This window comes from Saimiri boliviensis, chromosome 1 (assembly GCF_048565385.1).
Source record: "Saimiri boliviensis isolate mSaiBol1 chromosome 1, mSaiBol1.pri, whole genome shotgun sequence".
In the NCBI taxonomy this organism is placed as follows: Eukaryota; Metazoa; Chordata; class Mammalia; order Primates; family Cebidae; genus Saimiri; species Saimiri boliviensis.
In genome coordinates, this window is record NC_133449.1 from 246,223,339 (window position 1) to 246,239,645 (window position 16,307).

At 37.0% G+C, this 16,307-nt stretch overlaps 1 protein-coding gene and 1 pseudogene across 2 annotated transcripts in view; both read right to left on the minus strand.

Annotated features, from left to right (window-relative positions):
- Window positions 1–16,307, minus strand: part of ZSWIM6 (zinc finger SWIM-type containing 6) — a 221,771-nt gene that overhangs the window by 197,271 nt on the left and 8,193 nt on the right. Inside the window, exon 1 of one of the 2 annotated variants that reach the window (XM_074385655.1) lies at window positions 4,997–6,446. The exons of the other annotated variant lie outside the window; for it this stretch is intronic. Coding sequence (XP_074241756.1) covers window positions 4,997–5,006 — 10 coding nt within the window. The 5' untranslated portion in view covers window positions 5,007–6,446. Of the gene's footprint in view, window positions 1–4,996; window positions 6,447–16,307 lie in introns of those variants that run through there. 2 annotated transcript variants of the gene reach the window in all.
- Window positions 6,546–9,315, minus strand: LOC101031554 (ATP-dependent RNA helicase DDX25 pseudogene; annotated as a pseudogene).

Here is a 16,307-nt window from a genome sequence, read left to right on the forward strand (position 1 = left end):
ATAGCTGAATTCTGTTCATAAACGAACTTATTATGAGACCAAAGGACCTACAGACTAGCACTAATTAAAAAATAACAAAACCACTATGTAATTTTAAATGTCATAGTAGTCACATTTTAAAAATTAAAAAGAGGTTAAATTAATTCTAATAATACTTTAAACACAAAATATGATCATTTCAATAAACTGTTCATTATGTTTTACATTCTTATTACACTAAGTCTTCAAAATCTGGTGCATGTGTTACACTTTCAGTAATCTCAATTCCAGCCTGCCACATGGCTACCACGTCAGACAGCAAAATTATAGATGAATAGAAATTTGCCAGTCTCTTTACTGAACAGATTGATATTTAGCATAATGGTAGCAGTCTACTATCCTTTTCTACAAATTACTTGTAAATTACATTTTTCAAAAGTTTAAAGCTTTAGATGTATTGTTCTCAGACACATACAAAACTAAGTTAACATTCTGGCTCCTGCCAACTAATATTGTGTGTGTGTGTATGTATATACATACATATATATATTCTAATATAATTACATATGTATACATGTATGTATGTATATATATATATTCATTTTTTTTAATTTTTATTTTTTAAAGCCTCTTGATCGCATTGTAGACAGGTAAGCTATATCACTTAGCCACATCAATACCATTGCTGCTATTTCACTTCTAGTCTAAAAGCAAGTGGCATCCCAACTTGACTTTCTCTAGCCCAAATGAAGACCCAGTAGGCACTGTAGGCCTCCACTGGTGCCAAGGCTAAGGAATTCTCATCTCCTGGGCTTGAAAACATAAAGTTAAGTCCTAACTACCAAGCTAAATCCACAAGCTGATGTATCTAGTCCTTTGACAAGAGAAACTGATATAACCCCATCACTTTACACAATTCAACAGCAGCAGAGCTACTCAGTGGGGCTAGGACAATTGTGATAAACAAAAAATATCAATCTCATTTTTAATGTGATTAAAATAATACTTTAATACTGAATTTAAAACAGAAAGGACAAATCAGCTTGAGATACCTTCAATTCTTCATGATCTGTAAATAAGACCAGACAGATTACAAAAATTAAAACTCTAAGTAGACTACAAAATAGTTTTTACTTTTAGTAGAAAGTAAAACAAAGTACAATATATATTGCCATAATACAATTTGATGATCAAAATGGAGTCTAAGGATGGAATACATAACAAGTCACTGAATATAAAGGCAGACTGTAAGTCATAAAACGGTGCTTTGAGAAACTCCCTCAACTGTCCTTAATATTCAAAATCAAGGATATAATAATGGTTTACTCTAGAATCAAGCGATATATGAATTTAAATAAGACCCTAAAGAAATGCAGGGGGGGACTGAAAGGGAGCCTCTAATACCAAACAATTCTGAGCCCCTCAAAAATAATGGACTGATCCTTCACTTATCAGAAAGTGAGTTTTCTTTTGCACATAAAACTCCTCCCATAAGCATAAATGTATTTGTCTATATGTGCAAGAGTAGTGAGATAATTACATACCTTTGGGGCTTAAATACATCTGGTGTCACATCACACCTAAGGCATACAGTTACTTCATTTTGAACCATTCACTCCACAGAGTAATTATTCATCCCATAACTTGGTCATAAAATGCAAAGCATACTCAGTATTTCCGCAATTGTATAGCATAGGTGGATTTTTACATGGTACTTCTATAAATCAGACAACCAAAACGTACCTTAATAAGTTAAAGTACTAAAATTACAGTGAGTTATATAGACTTCCTAAGCTTTTAACTTGTGACCAGTCTACACAGAAAGCTACAAATGCTACAGGCAGATTCAGCTATGGAATAAAGTTGAACACACCAGCAGTTCACTAATTTGAGCACGGGGTATGATGGCAGCAGGAATGAGATCACAAGAAGGCACAAAAACATTCAAAAAAGTATTCCTGGGTGCTGCCTGGAAAGAATCTTTTCTCATCAGCAAACAAAAGAGTTTCCTAAAAACGAAGCTGGGAAAGGACACTCTAAGGCTTGCTCTAAGAGTTAGGTCTTTAGGATATAATTTGGAGTAAGAGAATGTCATCAGCATATGCTGAATCTATCTATAGGGCTGCCAAAACAATCCACAAGAACTCAAAGTTGTGCCTTCCAGTAACTATGGTGCATGCACCTCTCCTGTCTCACACAGCTTGTTATATTAATCTTCTCTCTCTGAAGTATGTACCACACACAATGCCCCAAGTCTCCCACTAAAATCAAGAAATCATCAAAGAGAAAATAGTAATTCTTTCAAGCCCAAGTATTCATGTCAATAAGTGTCGTGATTGAAATTATTTTTAAAGGTCCAACAAAGAAAAAGTCACCCTCAACTGAGTGTAGTATCAGCTTCAAGGAGTAAGAATGTACTACATCATGGATGGGTTATATATCCATTACTACTACCAAGCAGAAAAAAATAGAACATAAACATTTAGAAGCCAAGGAGAAAAAAATAAAACATATACATTCAGAAGTAGTGTAACACTGCTCAAAAAAATCAGGCCACTAAATTTGAATGGTATCACAGATCAAGGAGGACTATCAGTGACACACGTGCAAAAAGACAAGCTGTCTCTAGCAACGATTGGAAAACATGATCCCTCTTGAGAGCTGAGAGGCCTAGTTGTCCAGGTCTAGAACAGACTGCCTGGATGTCCTGACAAGTGACTTACCATCTCGTATTTGTTCCCTCAACCCTGGAATGAGAATACCTTCTCCTCAAAGTTATGAGAGCTAGAAATTATGCTTGTAAAGCACAGAATTGGTACTACTCAAAAGGTGGTCAATATTATGAGCTGCAACAATATAAAATGGCTAATAAATGTTTCAAATGAGAGCTCATCCGAATCCTCACCCCAAACAAGACACTGAAAAACTTCATGTTTCTCCAAGACCACTCTGAAACAGAAATGACTTTATTTGGAAGACCATTCTACCCTGCTACTTATGTTTGATTAACTTGAGGAAGCAAACATTGAAATGATGAAAAAAAACTTTTAAAAAAAGCTCAAGCATAAGCATACGCAGATCAATAGGGGGAAAAAAGGCCAAGCACGGTGGCTCACATCTGTAATCCAAGCACTTTGGGAAGCCAAGGCAGGCAGATCACAGGGTCAGGAGTTCAAGACCAGCCTGGCCAATATGATGAAATCTCATCTCTACTACAAATACAAAAATTAGCTGGGTGTAGTGGTGTGCACCTGTAGTCCCAGCTACTCTGGAGGCCCAGGCAGAAGAATCGCTTGAACCAGGGAGGTGAAGCCAAGATCACGCCACTGCACTCCAGCCTGGGTAACAGAGCGAGACTCTGTCTCAAAAAAAAAAAAAAAAAAAAAAAAAAAGTTCAGGCAGACTTGCTATGGCCCACAGTGACCTTGCACATGAGCTCCAACGTCAGTGCCTTGCCCACCATGACCAAACACAGCTGCTCATCCAAGGGAACTGAGAGGACAGGACAGAAAAAGACAATTGGCCTATGCATATGATCAAAAGGGAGTCTCCTGCTCTAACTACACACCTACCACCCTCTTGCAATCTTTGGCTGCAAACAGAACTGTTGGTTTTTCCCAGTAATACATGCCCAACTGAATGTATAAGACTATGTCATATAAATCCACATTCTAAGACAACTGACCTTGATAAAGTACTTACTACAATTAAAATAGCATAGAGTTTCTCAAACTCAAGATTCTAAGAAAGTACCTCTAACCATAAAGGTGAATGCAAGTGTACCTTTGGGGAATTTGGGAGTGTCCCAAAGCAGCCAAAAACACAAAACTAGGCTATATTTTTCAAACTGGCATATTCTTTGTGTGATGGCATGAAGCAATATAGATAGATGGAACCTATAAAAGCAGTGCCTCCTCCTGGAGAGTATGAAAATATTCCCAAAGTAAAAACCACTTCGTTCATCCATTTATTCAACAAACTTTTATTGAGAGATAACTATGTGCAAATGGTTGTACTGATAGCCATGGATACAAACACATACATATTCACACACATATTTACAGTTTCTGTCCGCCTAGAGCTTACAATCTTATGGGGGAGGACAATCCAAAAAAGGAAAAATCACACAAAAAAACTATGATTAGAGTTACAAAGGAGGTAATTTTTTGCCAGGACAGTTCTGAGCCAAGATGACAATTAGGGCATGAACCAAGCACAGAAGAGCATTCCAGACAGAAAAAAGACACGGGCAAAGGCAGGTGACAGGGCAACTTGGACACATTTGAAAGGCAAGGGAGAATACTGTGCAGAAGGTGGCTGAGGGTCAACACTAGACCATGCTGGGCCTTTACACCTATGAATGACTTCAGGCCTCTGAGCAAAGGGAAGCCGCCAAAGGTTCTGCACAGGGTAGGTATGGATAACACCATCCTGGCTGCAATACAGATTCTAAGAGCTTAGCCCTATATGTCCAAAGTCTGCAAGCTGATTAACACTGTTATACATACACAAAGTCCACTCTTACACATGCATGTGTATACAAATATAGCATATAAAAATTTTTAATAGAGCTCTATGGTACAAATTAGAAGTGCAGAAAGGCCACTAACAGGTCAGAAAGGGGAAAAATGCATGATGTGATTGCTAATCCAGTCTAAACTTCACTGAAAATATTAAACTTTGAATAGAAAAAAATGGAATGTGGAATAAGTAATCTGGGTCATATCACCACAGCTTTCCAAGGCAAGGACTTATGAAGATACCCAAAAATGCAATTGAAAGAAAACACAAGTAAGATTTTAGTTCATAATAAGCCCTGAAAATTTCATTTGAAACTATTTTTCTGAATACTTTATATGTAAATCTTTAAATTGGGGAAAATGCTAACCAACTCTTTTCATTTATTAATGAAAGTTTCCAGAAGAAGGGAATGTAGATCTTAGTACAGTCCTTCAACATAAAAAACTCAGAAACATAAATCTAAAAGTTGTTCTATCTTCTTCCATCCTCCACTTACCATGGTACATATTCGAGGAAGCCTGGAAACTAAATCCTAAGTGATGAGGTCAGTCCACAATTGTCCATCCCATACATGAATAATATAGAATTGATTTTAGCTATCCCCTTTCCATTTTCAGGGGAATTCTAGAGTTCCAAGTGAAGACGAAATTCATCAGTCACTAGGGTCAAAAACAAGAGAGAAATTAAGACATTTAAGGCATGACACACCTCAATGAATAATACATGATCTGTTTAGTTGCACTAGATCAAGTAATGATTATAATAAACTATTAACAAAAATAAATCTGTGGATAGAGAAATTTGTGTTTTAATGGTAATTAGATTTTTTAAAACAAGGTTTCCTTTCTCTAATTATGAAATCAATATATAATAATTACAGGGTTTTTGAAAAATACAGAAAACTAGAAGAAAATAATAAATGAAGAAAATTAGGTAAAACTGAAACAAAGCGTAACAATGTAATCCCTTTTGTGTACTATTTAGAATTCAAAATATTTTCATGTATTCCCATGTGAGGCTCTTAGCAGCCTCATGACAGAGGTATAATTAAACCTATTTTCTAAGGACTTGAGGAAGTTCAGAGCCAGTAGGTGTCCTGCATAGAGACACACAGATAATAAGACAAGACCCAATAAAAAAGGACTCTAGCCTCCTAATGGCTCAGATATCTTCTCCAACCTCCTGACTATGTGATTAACAAATGATACATTATGCCAGTGGCTAACTGCAAGTACCTAAAATGAGCAGTACCTGTGAACATCAGTCTAAGAAAATGTACAAACAGAACTGTACTAATACAAACATACGCTAAAAAAATACAACCTTGAATAAAAATATAAAATTTTCCTATCTTCAAATTGGGGGGGGGGGGGAGACAACTCAAGGATGGTGACATCAAACCCACGGAGACTGAGAATCTCTTAACCACTTCCTTTTGTTCTGAATAGCCCAAACAGAAATCATGTATTTCCTCTTTGAAAGAGACTGAGGAGAGCCCACTCATCAGAAGCGGAAATAAGCCAAAGGTCACCTCTCAATCCCAAAAACATACCCATCTTCCCTCTCTTATTCTCCCTACACAAAGAAGAGCACATAGGGCATAATTCTAAACTGATTTTTATCCTGCCCTCTTCCTTCTGAGAAACAAGATGTATGGCTAGGGTAACCACAGACTTTATTATCCAAACTGGAGCACTTCTACCAGTGAAAGAGGTGACTGTCTAGGAAAAGAGACATATAAGCCAAGACTGACTGGACAAATAGGAACAGGTGGTCACCCAGTATCTGGATAACTTATCCCTCTCAGGGACCAAGCACTGAGAGTACAGCCCTATTGTTAAATTATTGTTCAAAAAAGTGCTCTGGTGTACCCCATTTTATGCAAATTGAGTCTTAAGCAAATTCTACCTCAAGGGAAAGTCATCAGCATTTTGGAGACCAGTTTAATAAACCATTCCTATTAATTAGTCAATGTCGTTTCACAATGTGTAAGATCTTGTGGGATGTTCTGAAGTTATATATGAGTTTTTGCATGTCATCTGTGATGGGGAGAGTTTTGTTTTTTTTTTTTTTTTTTTTTTTTTTTTTTTTAGATGGAGTCTCACTCTGTCGCCAAGCTGGAATACAGTGGTGCAATTTCAGCTCACTGCAACCTCCACCTCCTGGGTTCAAGTGATTCTTATACCTCAGCCTCCCAAGTAGCTGGGATTACAGGCACCCATCACCACGCCCATTTAACTTTTTGTATTTTTAGTAGAGATGGGTTTCACCATGTCGGCCAGGATGGTCTTGATCTCCTGATCTCATGATCCGCCTGCCTCGGCCTCCCAAAGTGCTGGGATTACAGGTGTGAGCCACGACACCCAGTATAAATTTAGTTATACCAATTTCCTTTAAAAATGAAGCATCAAATAGAAGAAAAGGGCAATCTCTTAATCCCACGAAGGCATTTATGGTTATCTTTCTACATAACCCAAAGGTACTGTTCTGTACAGAAATATGCAAGTTACTTTCCGTTTAGATGTTAGAGTCATCTGATAGATAAATTGCTTTCAGAAGAGCTTTTGGGATGATGCTACTATTAATAAGTCAACAAGCTTAAAGAAAGGTCCCTTCAAATGAGAAGAAAAAAAAGAAACCCAAACAGTATTTGAAGAAATATATTGATGACAAACCCAGTACTGAAAACCAGCCCACTTATCCAGAGGTCATATTCCTATTCACCTTCCTAAAATACTAAGAAACAGCAATTCAGATTCAGAAAATCAAATAGAAATTAGAAACTGGTGTTATTTTTTTCAATTAAGAAAATTTCATGCAGACACCCACAGGACTGGCATATAATCTAAGACTATCATTCATTCAAGTGACATTTCAACGTCTACTATGCTTATAATGCCCTGGCACTGTTAATACAGTAGTTGGCTGTTCTAGATTTTAAATTTGCCATTATTTTTTTTCAAACTAGCAGATTCATCTTTCACTCCAAAAAGAGACTTTGTATTTAAATGCTCTGTAATTCTGATCCCTCCCAAAAAAAAAACTAGAAATATCTGCTACACAATGATAAATTCAAAATGCCTACTCCAAAACTGTACCGTAGAGTAGTTTTACATCTGTTAGCACTCCAAAGTTTGATTCAATTTGATTGGCTCACTGATGCTTCCTCCATCAATGATGCTTAGATATCTACAGTGCTACAAAGGATATTCTGATATCTCATAAAAACAAATTGTCCCTAATTTTCTCCAATTTTTACATTAAGGATGAGTTCCACAGTTGTGTTCTCAAATTTGGAAAAGACCATGAATCAGGGGAGGGTCAGTCTCCACAACAATCCCTTACAGAATTCAGAAGGTCTACCCACATTCACTAGAGTGACAGAATGCCTCTCAATCTAGAAAGGAAGCCAGATTATCTAAAAAGATCTGGTTTACTATTACAGATTTCTAAGAGGAAACAGGAGGAATCCAAGACATAGAATGTTTTAGAATTATTAAGCCTTCCTGAAAGAGTTGGGTTCAAAGCTCAGTTCTAAGATGAGGGAAACAACAGAGGATAAGAAACTTAATTGTTGCACAATTGTAAAGGATCAAAGAGGAAAATAGCAATTCATGGAGTAAATTTTTAAACTAGCAGTTTAAAGTGATAGTCAATAAATCCCTATAACGACCCTAAAATGTCATATACTGAACTTTTACAGATTACATTCTAAATTGTAATATTTCCTGTCTTTAATAGGAAGTATGAAGGAGAAAAATCAAGAAGTAAAAAGTTTTTATACAAGAACATTAAATAAGCAACACAATGAAGCATAAATATCTGAACAGAGGTAGGGGAGAGAACTTCCTGTATCTAAACATTGCTACACGAATTTTTTGTGTTTTTCAGAGCTTAATCTACCACAGCTTAACCCACTACCACCAAGACTCCATCACACATATGCTATTTTAAAAATACAAACTATATTCTTTTTAAATCTTGCTTTTTTTAATTCAAAATGATCACATGCTTAACATCAACTTGGTTTCAAAAAGACTTCATGTCTTACAACGAAGGATACTATGACACTTATCTTGCGATTTATGAGTTTCACATCGAAAAAGTGTCAACATAAAAAATTATCTTCAAAACTCACCAGGACATTCTATCATAAATTGGAATATTCTCACAAACAATACAGTTTTTTCTTTAATATTCAATCTTTTCCATTTCTTTTATGTCTTTGTGGTCCAGCTGCTTAAAGCTACAGTGGTCCTGGATTTTCATAAGTACACACAGCTTATTTGCTTCAATGATGTTTTAGGTGAGGCCTTTTTTTCCTAAAGCTGTTCTGTCCTCCCTACGCACTGGAGGTAGGTCTCAAAGTCTGGCTCCTCTGCTTGGTTTACACAGAGATCGAAGTTCACAATGGTAACTTGCTTCACATCAATCCCTCCAGTGCAAACACTGGTTGTTATAAGAACTTTCTTATCCTGAAACTTCTGAATGACAGATACTCACTGCTCCATAGTCAGCTCTCCACTTAACAAAAAGACACCTGGTGGCCAGCCTGCATCATCTCCATGGTCAACCACTTGGCATTTAGATGAGTCTGCCAGAAGATGATGGCCTGACCAATGATGATGCCACCATATATGTTGCATACAGCTTGGTATTTGTCTTTCCTGTTCTTGCACAACACGTAATACTGTCAGATGTTGTTCAGGGTCAGCTTCTCTTTGTGTAACTTGGTAATTTAGGGATGGGTACGATTCACTCAGCAAAATGCCACACGGAGTAGCTATGAGCTATTGAAACAAACTCAGACCTCATTACATGAGGAAATTTTGAATAAACTCATAGTTACTAGCTATTAATATCACAAATTGTTGTCTAACACATCTAAAATACAAAATAAGAATTTTTTTTTAGACGGAGTCTCGCTCTGCCACCAGGCTGGAGTGCAGTGGCACAATCTCAGATCACTGCAACCTCCGACTCCCGGGTTCAAGAGATTCTCCCACCTCAGCGTCCTGAGCAGCTGAGACCACAGGCATGAGCCATCACGCCCAGCTAATTTTTGCACCTCTAGAAGACACAGAGTTTCACCTTGATGGGCAGGAGAGTCTTGACCTCTCAAGCTCATGATCTGCCCACCTCAGCCTCCCAAAGTGCTAGGATTGCAGATGTGAGCCACCGTGCCTGGCCCAAACTAAGAAAATCTTTAATAAAAATAGTGAAAAACCTTGAATTAAACTTGAATCTGTACTTTTTAAAAAAAATCAATCCATTTTAAAATAAAAATATTTTGCTACAAATTATTAAAATGAATAGTGTTTCTTAAAGGCTTTTTCCCCCACTGTAGTAGTCATTGAAAGCAAAAATGCAACACAATCCAGGTCTTTGGAATTTGCCATTTATGAATAAACAGCTTAAACAAAATGCCTTTTTAATACGTTGCTAAGAGAGATCCATGAAAACTGCAAAGAAACCGCTCCGACAAGTTCTAATAAGGAAAGTCATCTGAGCACTTTGCTTATAAGAACTCTAAACAGCACTAATCAAACTACCTACTGGGCTTTGGTTTTAATAAGGCATGTTAAGCTGGAACTCACATCATTTACATGACTCACCTAAACAAAATGTAAGTAGCAGTAAGGAAACACAAGGTAGTCACTTACCTACTAACATCCAGTAGTTTACAATGTTCTATGCATCATATTAAATTATACATATATACATATCTAGAGAGATACATTGGTATCAATAGGTCAACTGACTATCTCCAAGCCACTTTTGAAATATCTACTCTTTTAACTGCAGAAAGACACTCTATTGTATGATTACTACACTATGATATAGTTCAATAAACTTGATATTCTATATCCAAGATAGTCACTATGTTTCCTAACAATTCAGCAAACTACCCAGGTTGCTCTCATCTAAAATATAAGAACCTGCAATATAAGAATGTGTGCCAGGCGTGGTGGCTCATGCCTGTAATCCCAACACTTTGGAAGGCCGAGATGGGTGAATCACCTGAGGTCAGGAGTTTAAGACCAGCCTGGCCAACATGGTGAAACCTCGTCTCTACTAAAAAAAAAAAAAACACAAAAATTAGCCAGGCATGGTGACAGGCGCCTATCCCAGCTACTCAGGAGGCTGATGCAGGAAAACCACCTGAACCCGGGAGGCGGAGGTTGCAGTGAGTGGAGATCGTGCCGCTGCACTCCAGTCTGGGCCGCAAAGCAAGACTCCATCTAAAAAAAAAAAGAAAAGAAAAGAAAGAAAGAAAGACAAAGATGTACGAATGTAAATAAACTCTAAAACATCTGCCTTCTGTAGAATACTAGACCCCGCTATCCACCTTTCACTAAAACCCTCAACTTAAGCTTTCTTATCTCCATAAAAGTAAATTCAGCAGAATTCATCCAATAATTACCTTTAAGAAAATCAATTTGATTCTATTTCTAGTTATTTTGGCCAACTATTTTGTGTTACCTTAAGAACGGTGTCAGATCAATGCACTACTAAACATTATCCTGCCATCCAATGGATTTAAGTACATTATACCACTACTCATTGAGTAAGTGAATAATCATCAGTGTTTCTATTCATATACAGTGCAGCCCATGGTACACCACAAATCATCCCCAACATGCCCTCAGCTTTTGTTGTACCTTTATAGAAAGAAAACAAATACTACTCTTCTTACTGAAGTCCCTTCCAAAGATAAATTCACCTTATGATATTTTTCTTTCCAAAATTACTCAAGAATACAACATATTTTTCATTATGAGTGCAACAGATAGTCAAGTTCTTAAATTCATATATGCATCCAAAAACTTTATACTCAATTTGCAAATACTATCTACATAATACTGGCTCTGGGATGTACAGACTCTAGACCCAGATACTAATATTTCAACTAAAACCTACCTGCTCCCTACAAAAATGAAGAGCAAGTTTTAGTTAAACATATTACTAGAGTATTAACCAAATCTAAACACACACAAATGAGTTAGTCAAGAGAACACTGATAACCGCAGAAAAAACAGTATGTGTTCTTTTTAACGTCTGAGGGCACCTATAATTATATAAACCAATTCAGACTCCACAACTTCAATAGCTACAGCAATTTTAAAGATGCCCAAGGCATAGTAAATAAATCAAGCAAATTTCCCACCTCTTGGTGGCACCACAAAATGAAAAGTATTCAACTGGACTACATATCTGACAAGACAATTCTTAAATCTTTCTCATACCTAAAATAAACTATATGTTACATGTTCCAAGATTTATGTATGACTACTATTAAAAATCAATCACTTCTAAAAACATGTACATTCTATTTCAAAAAAAATAAAAGCAAATGGAGTACCACACCACAGAATATGTCTGAAAATTAGTTTTGTTTGATCAGTAAAAGTTAAGTTTTTGACATTTGTGAGCAGTCCCACAACAGGCTGGCCCTGTGCCTTCATGGCCTAGTGCCAGCCTGATGTAGAGCCATGCTAAAAATAGCAGCTAAGCAGCAGCTGTAACACATAGGTCCTTCTGACCTCAACTTTATTTCCCTAAAGGGTGACTGGAGGAAGCAAGGGACAACTGGAAGGAATGAGAGAAATAGAATATACTCTCAGTAGGTATTACTCACCTCTTCTGATGTGTCTTTTTTTCTACCACACACTCCTTTCTCCTCCCTTCCCCCACCCCATCCCCAAAAAAGGAAAGGCTAGATGAAGAGAAGAAAGAAAAGAAGGGAAGGAAAGAAAGAACAAACTGGAGCTGAGGCAGGCTGGGTTCAGAGCCTTCCGCACCTGCTGCTCTCAAGTCTCACTTGATTCTACTCTGCCATCATCACAGAGCAGCTATTGGTCATGTCAGTTATCATCTTCACCACTGTCTAGAGAAAGTATAAACCACAATCCTGAAAAGACTGTCTAGGTTATAGGGTTGAAGGTATATCAGATAAAAATTACACGAACTATATCCGGGGGAAGAAGGGAAGAAGAACTCTAAAATGGCATCAAGAAGACAAATCCTGGCCAGGCCCAGTGACTCACACGTGTAATCCCAACATTCTGGGAGGCGAAGATGGGTGGATTACCTGAGGTCAAGAGTTCCAGACCAGCCTAGTCAACCTAGTGAAACCCCAGCTCTACTAAAAATACAAAAAATTAGCCAGTCATGGTAGCACTTGCCTGTAATCCCATCTTCTCAGGGGGCTGAGGCACAAGAACTACTTGAGCCCAGGAGGCGGAGAATGGAGAGACTGCAGTGAGCTAAGACTGAACCACTGCACTCCAGCCTGGGTGACAGAGAGAGATGCTGTCTCAAAAAAGAAAAACAAAAAACAACAACAAAAAAAAAAACAAAGTGGTAAGAATAAGGAAACTTGCAGAACACTAAAAAACAAAGTCATAAAGGAACAGGGCTAACATATTCAAAAGTTTGTTCACATAAAACAACCAGATTACAAACCTGGTATTTGGGTTTTAGAATCTTATTTTATGACAAGTACTTGTAAAAATCATGACCATCTTCTTTGTAGAAATGAGTTAGTAGAAAGCAGGAGTAAAGGTTCAGCATGACCAAATACAGTGCTGCCTTCAACCTCTGCAGGCCTCTACCAACAAAGACCAATAGCCACACCAGAAGAGGCTCAAGGTATGTCCCTTACACCTAAATTATAGAACCCCTACACAGTACTACACTCATAAAAATGCTGGTCACTGTGAGCAAACATTTAACATGTACAACTTGGCATATACAAAATTCTAATCTGTACTGATGTAATTATGTAAGAGAATTTAAAACCTGCTTTTGTGGACTTATTCCACATTCTATCTTATGTGTATTTTCTGTATAAAATCTTCCAACATTAGAGATCTGGCAACAATTAACAATGAAAAATACTTTAAGTAAACAGACTCTTAAATAAGGCAGGAAGAGGGAACCAGTCACCTGAATTTCAAGCATCTTAATTCACTAAATGAGCTTCCAATTTATCTGATCAGCTTATTCAGTTAGTAAGAGTTTAAATGTCCTGATAGGTTCTACTGCATCCTTCCAATTAACATCAGCTTTCAGGAATTGCAGATAAAAACTATCTCCTTCAAAGAATGTCGAATCTCTTTACCAGTAACAGGATATAACATAATTGTAACATTTTAAAAGGACCTTAAAATGAGACATTTAATTTCTCAAATATACTTTGAGAAACTAACTTTGCTGCATATATATTAGATCTAACCTGCAAGTTAATTTCTCTTCCAAAACTTAACATCTCACGGAAGATGATCAAAATTACCCAGCACAACCATCCTCCAAAGGTGGAATTAATTCCTAAAAGACTTGCTTTTAATGTAGTGGCTTTTCAAGTAAAATTTTAAAGTTCTGGAGATTATTTGCATAACAAGGTAAATACAGTTAACACTGCTGAACTACACACATAAAAAAATGGTTAAGATGGTCAATATTATAGTATGTCCATTTTACCATAACTGAAATTTTTAAAATCCTAATGTGTAAATATCCTGATAATTTTTAAAGAAATTATCTCAATTTTAAAATCATACCTATGATCACAATTTAAAATCCAGGCCACTGTGAAAAGTCACTCTAGAAAGTAGCAAGAAATTGTAAAGCTAAACCTTCTAGAATAAGTAATGATAATGCATCACGGGCAGTAATGCTTGAGCACCAGCCAAAGGGGCTGTGTGTGTCTGGCTCTGCTTTTAACAGCAACAAAAGTTATTTGTACTTTTTTCCCTGTGTTTCAGTTTCCTCATCTGTAAAATAGAAACAATAATGGTGCCTAACTCATATGGCTGTTGTTAATACATAAAGTAGATAGTGCAGTATTCAGCACTTGGTTAAGCTTTATGAAAATGTTAGCTGTTATTACTATTGGTAAATGTTGTAGCAGTATTAAGAGTCTCACCATAAATCTCACCCAGCTGGTTCAGTGAAGAGCTCCCCCAAGTCATACAAAAAGGCTTTAAAGGGCGGGTGTGGTGGCTCACGCCTGTCATCCTAGCATTTCAGGAGGCTGAGGTGGGTGAATCACTTGAGGTCAGGAGTTTGAGACCAGACTGGCCAAGATGGTGAAATCCCATCCCTACTAAAAATACAAAAATTAGCCAGGTATGACGGCACATGCCTGTAATCCCAGCTACTCAGGAGGGTGAGGCAATCGCTTGAACCCAGGATGCAGAGGCTGCTGCAAGCCGAGATTGTGCCACTACACTCCAGCCTGGACAACAAAGGGAGGCTCTATCTCAAAAAAAAAAAGTTACAGAGTACTATAGTTTGGAGGCCACATCATTTTTGTGAAAGAAGTGCATACACATATAGGTATATCCCGAAGGATTATGTATATACTATTTACTGATGAAGGAGGAGGAAACACATTGACAAAAACAATTATATTTTAAAAACCTGGTCAAATACAAACAATAATGGACAAGTTTCCATATACACACTAAGCAGAGAGCAAAATTCTGTTGTTCTGTATAAGCACTTCAAACTTCCATGAGTTCGTTGTTACATAGGTGTATGTATACTTTCATTTAACAGCAAGTCCTCACTTAATGCCGTCAATAGGTTCTTGGAAACTGACTTTAATCAAAATGACATATTAGAAAACCAATTTTATCACAGGCTAACTGACATAAACAGTAATTTCCTATGGGATATTTCTGGTCACAAAAACATCACCAACTTCTAAATAAAGACTAACACACTTTCAATATTAAACATTGAAATGAATGTGAAATGTACATACATTTAGTGATGATTAATATTATGAATTCTTCACCCAGTTATTCCAGTTCAAGGTAGCAGGTGGCCACAGCCTGTCCCAGCATCTCAGGGATAAAGGCAGGAACCCACCCTGGACGAGACACCACCCCATCGCAGGGCACACTCACACACACCCACACTCGTTCAGACTGGGGCCATTTAGATGGAACAATTCGCCTTACATGCACATCTTTGGGATGTAGGAGTACCCCAAGAAAACTCACAGACACAGGCAGACCATGTAAACTCCACCCAAGATAATGGCCCTGGCCAGAATTTACTTTTTTATTTTCTTATCAATGATATAATCAAACAATGTTATTCAAGGACCTGCTGTATAATCACACAGCTGTAATACAGTTTTGTAGTTAGCAATGGTAACTTTTTCTGAACTTTAATCTCATAACATCACTACAATTTCCAAATATCTACAAATGTGTTTTACACTAGCACAAAATGAGCATGCCAGAACCACTACTGTACTTCAGCCATTAGAATTTAGCCTGCAACTAAAATACTATATAGGCATACATTTGTAACATTCAATAAATGTTAGCCAAATAACCTCTCCAAAGAGTCCAATTTACATCAAGAATACGCTTGCTTTGATTTCAGAGACTACCAAACTAAGACACGACCTAAACAGCAGAAAAACATTCAACACAGCTTTGTCATTTCCTATGCCACTCTAAACAATTTACTCAGCATGTTTGGGCCTCAGTTTTCTTATCAGTAAAATGAGAAAGCCTGGAATTGAAGTGATCCTTTTATCTCTAAAATCTCTATAGCTCTACTAGTAGATAACAACCATAATGCAAAAGTATTTTATTTACAAAAATACCTTTCATCTTTCAACATATTTTAAGAAGAAATGGAACCGTAAATCTGTACAGAAGGGTCACTGGGATATGCATGTGGTTACAACATTCAATTTATATCTGGGTTAACTTGTCTTCTTTTCTGTTCACCTGTGGACATCATAGCATATATCTTATTTGTAGACAGACAGACGTACACAC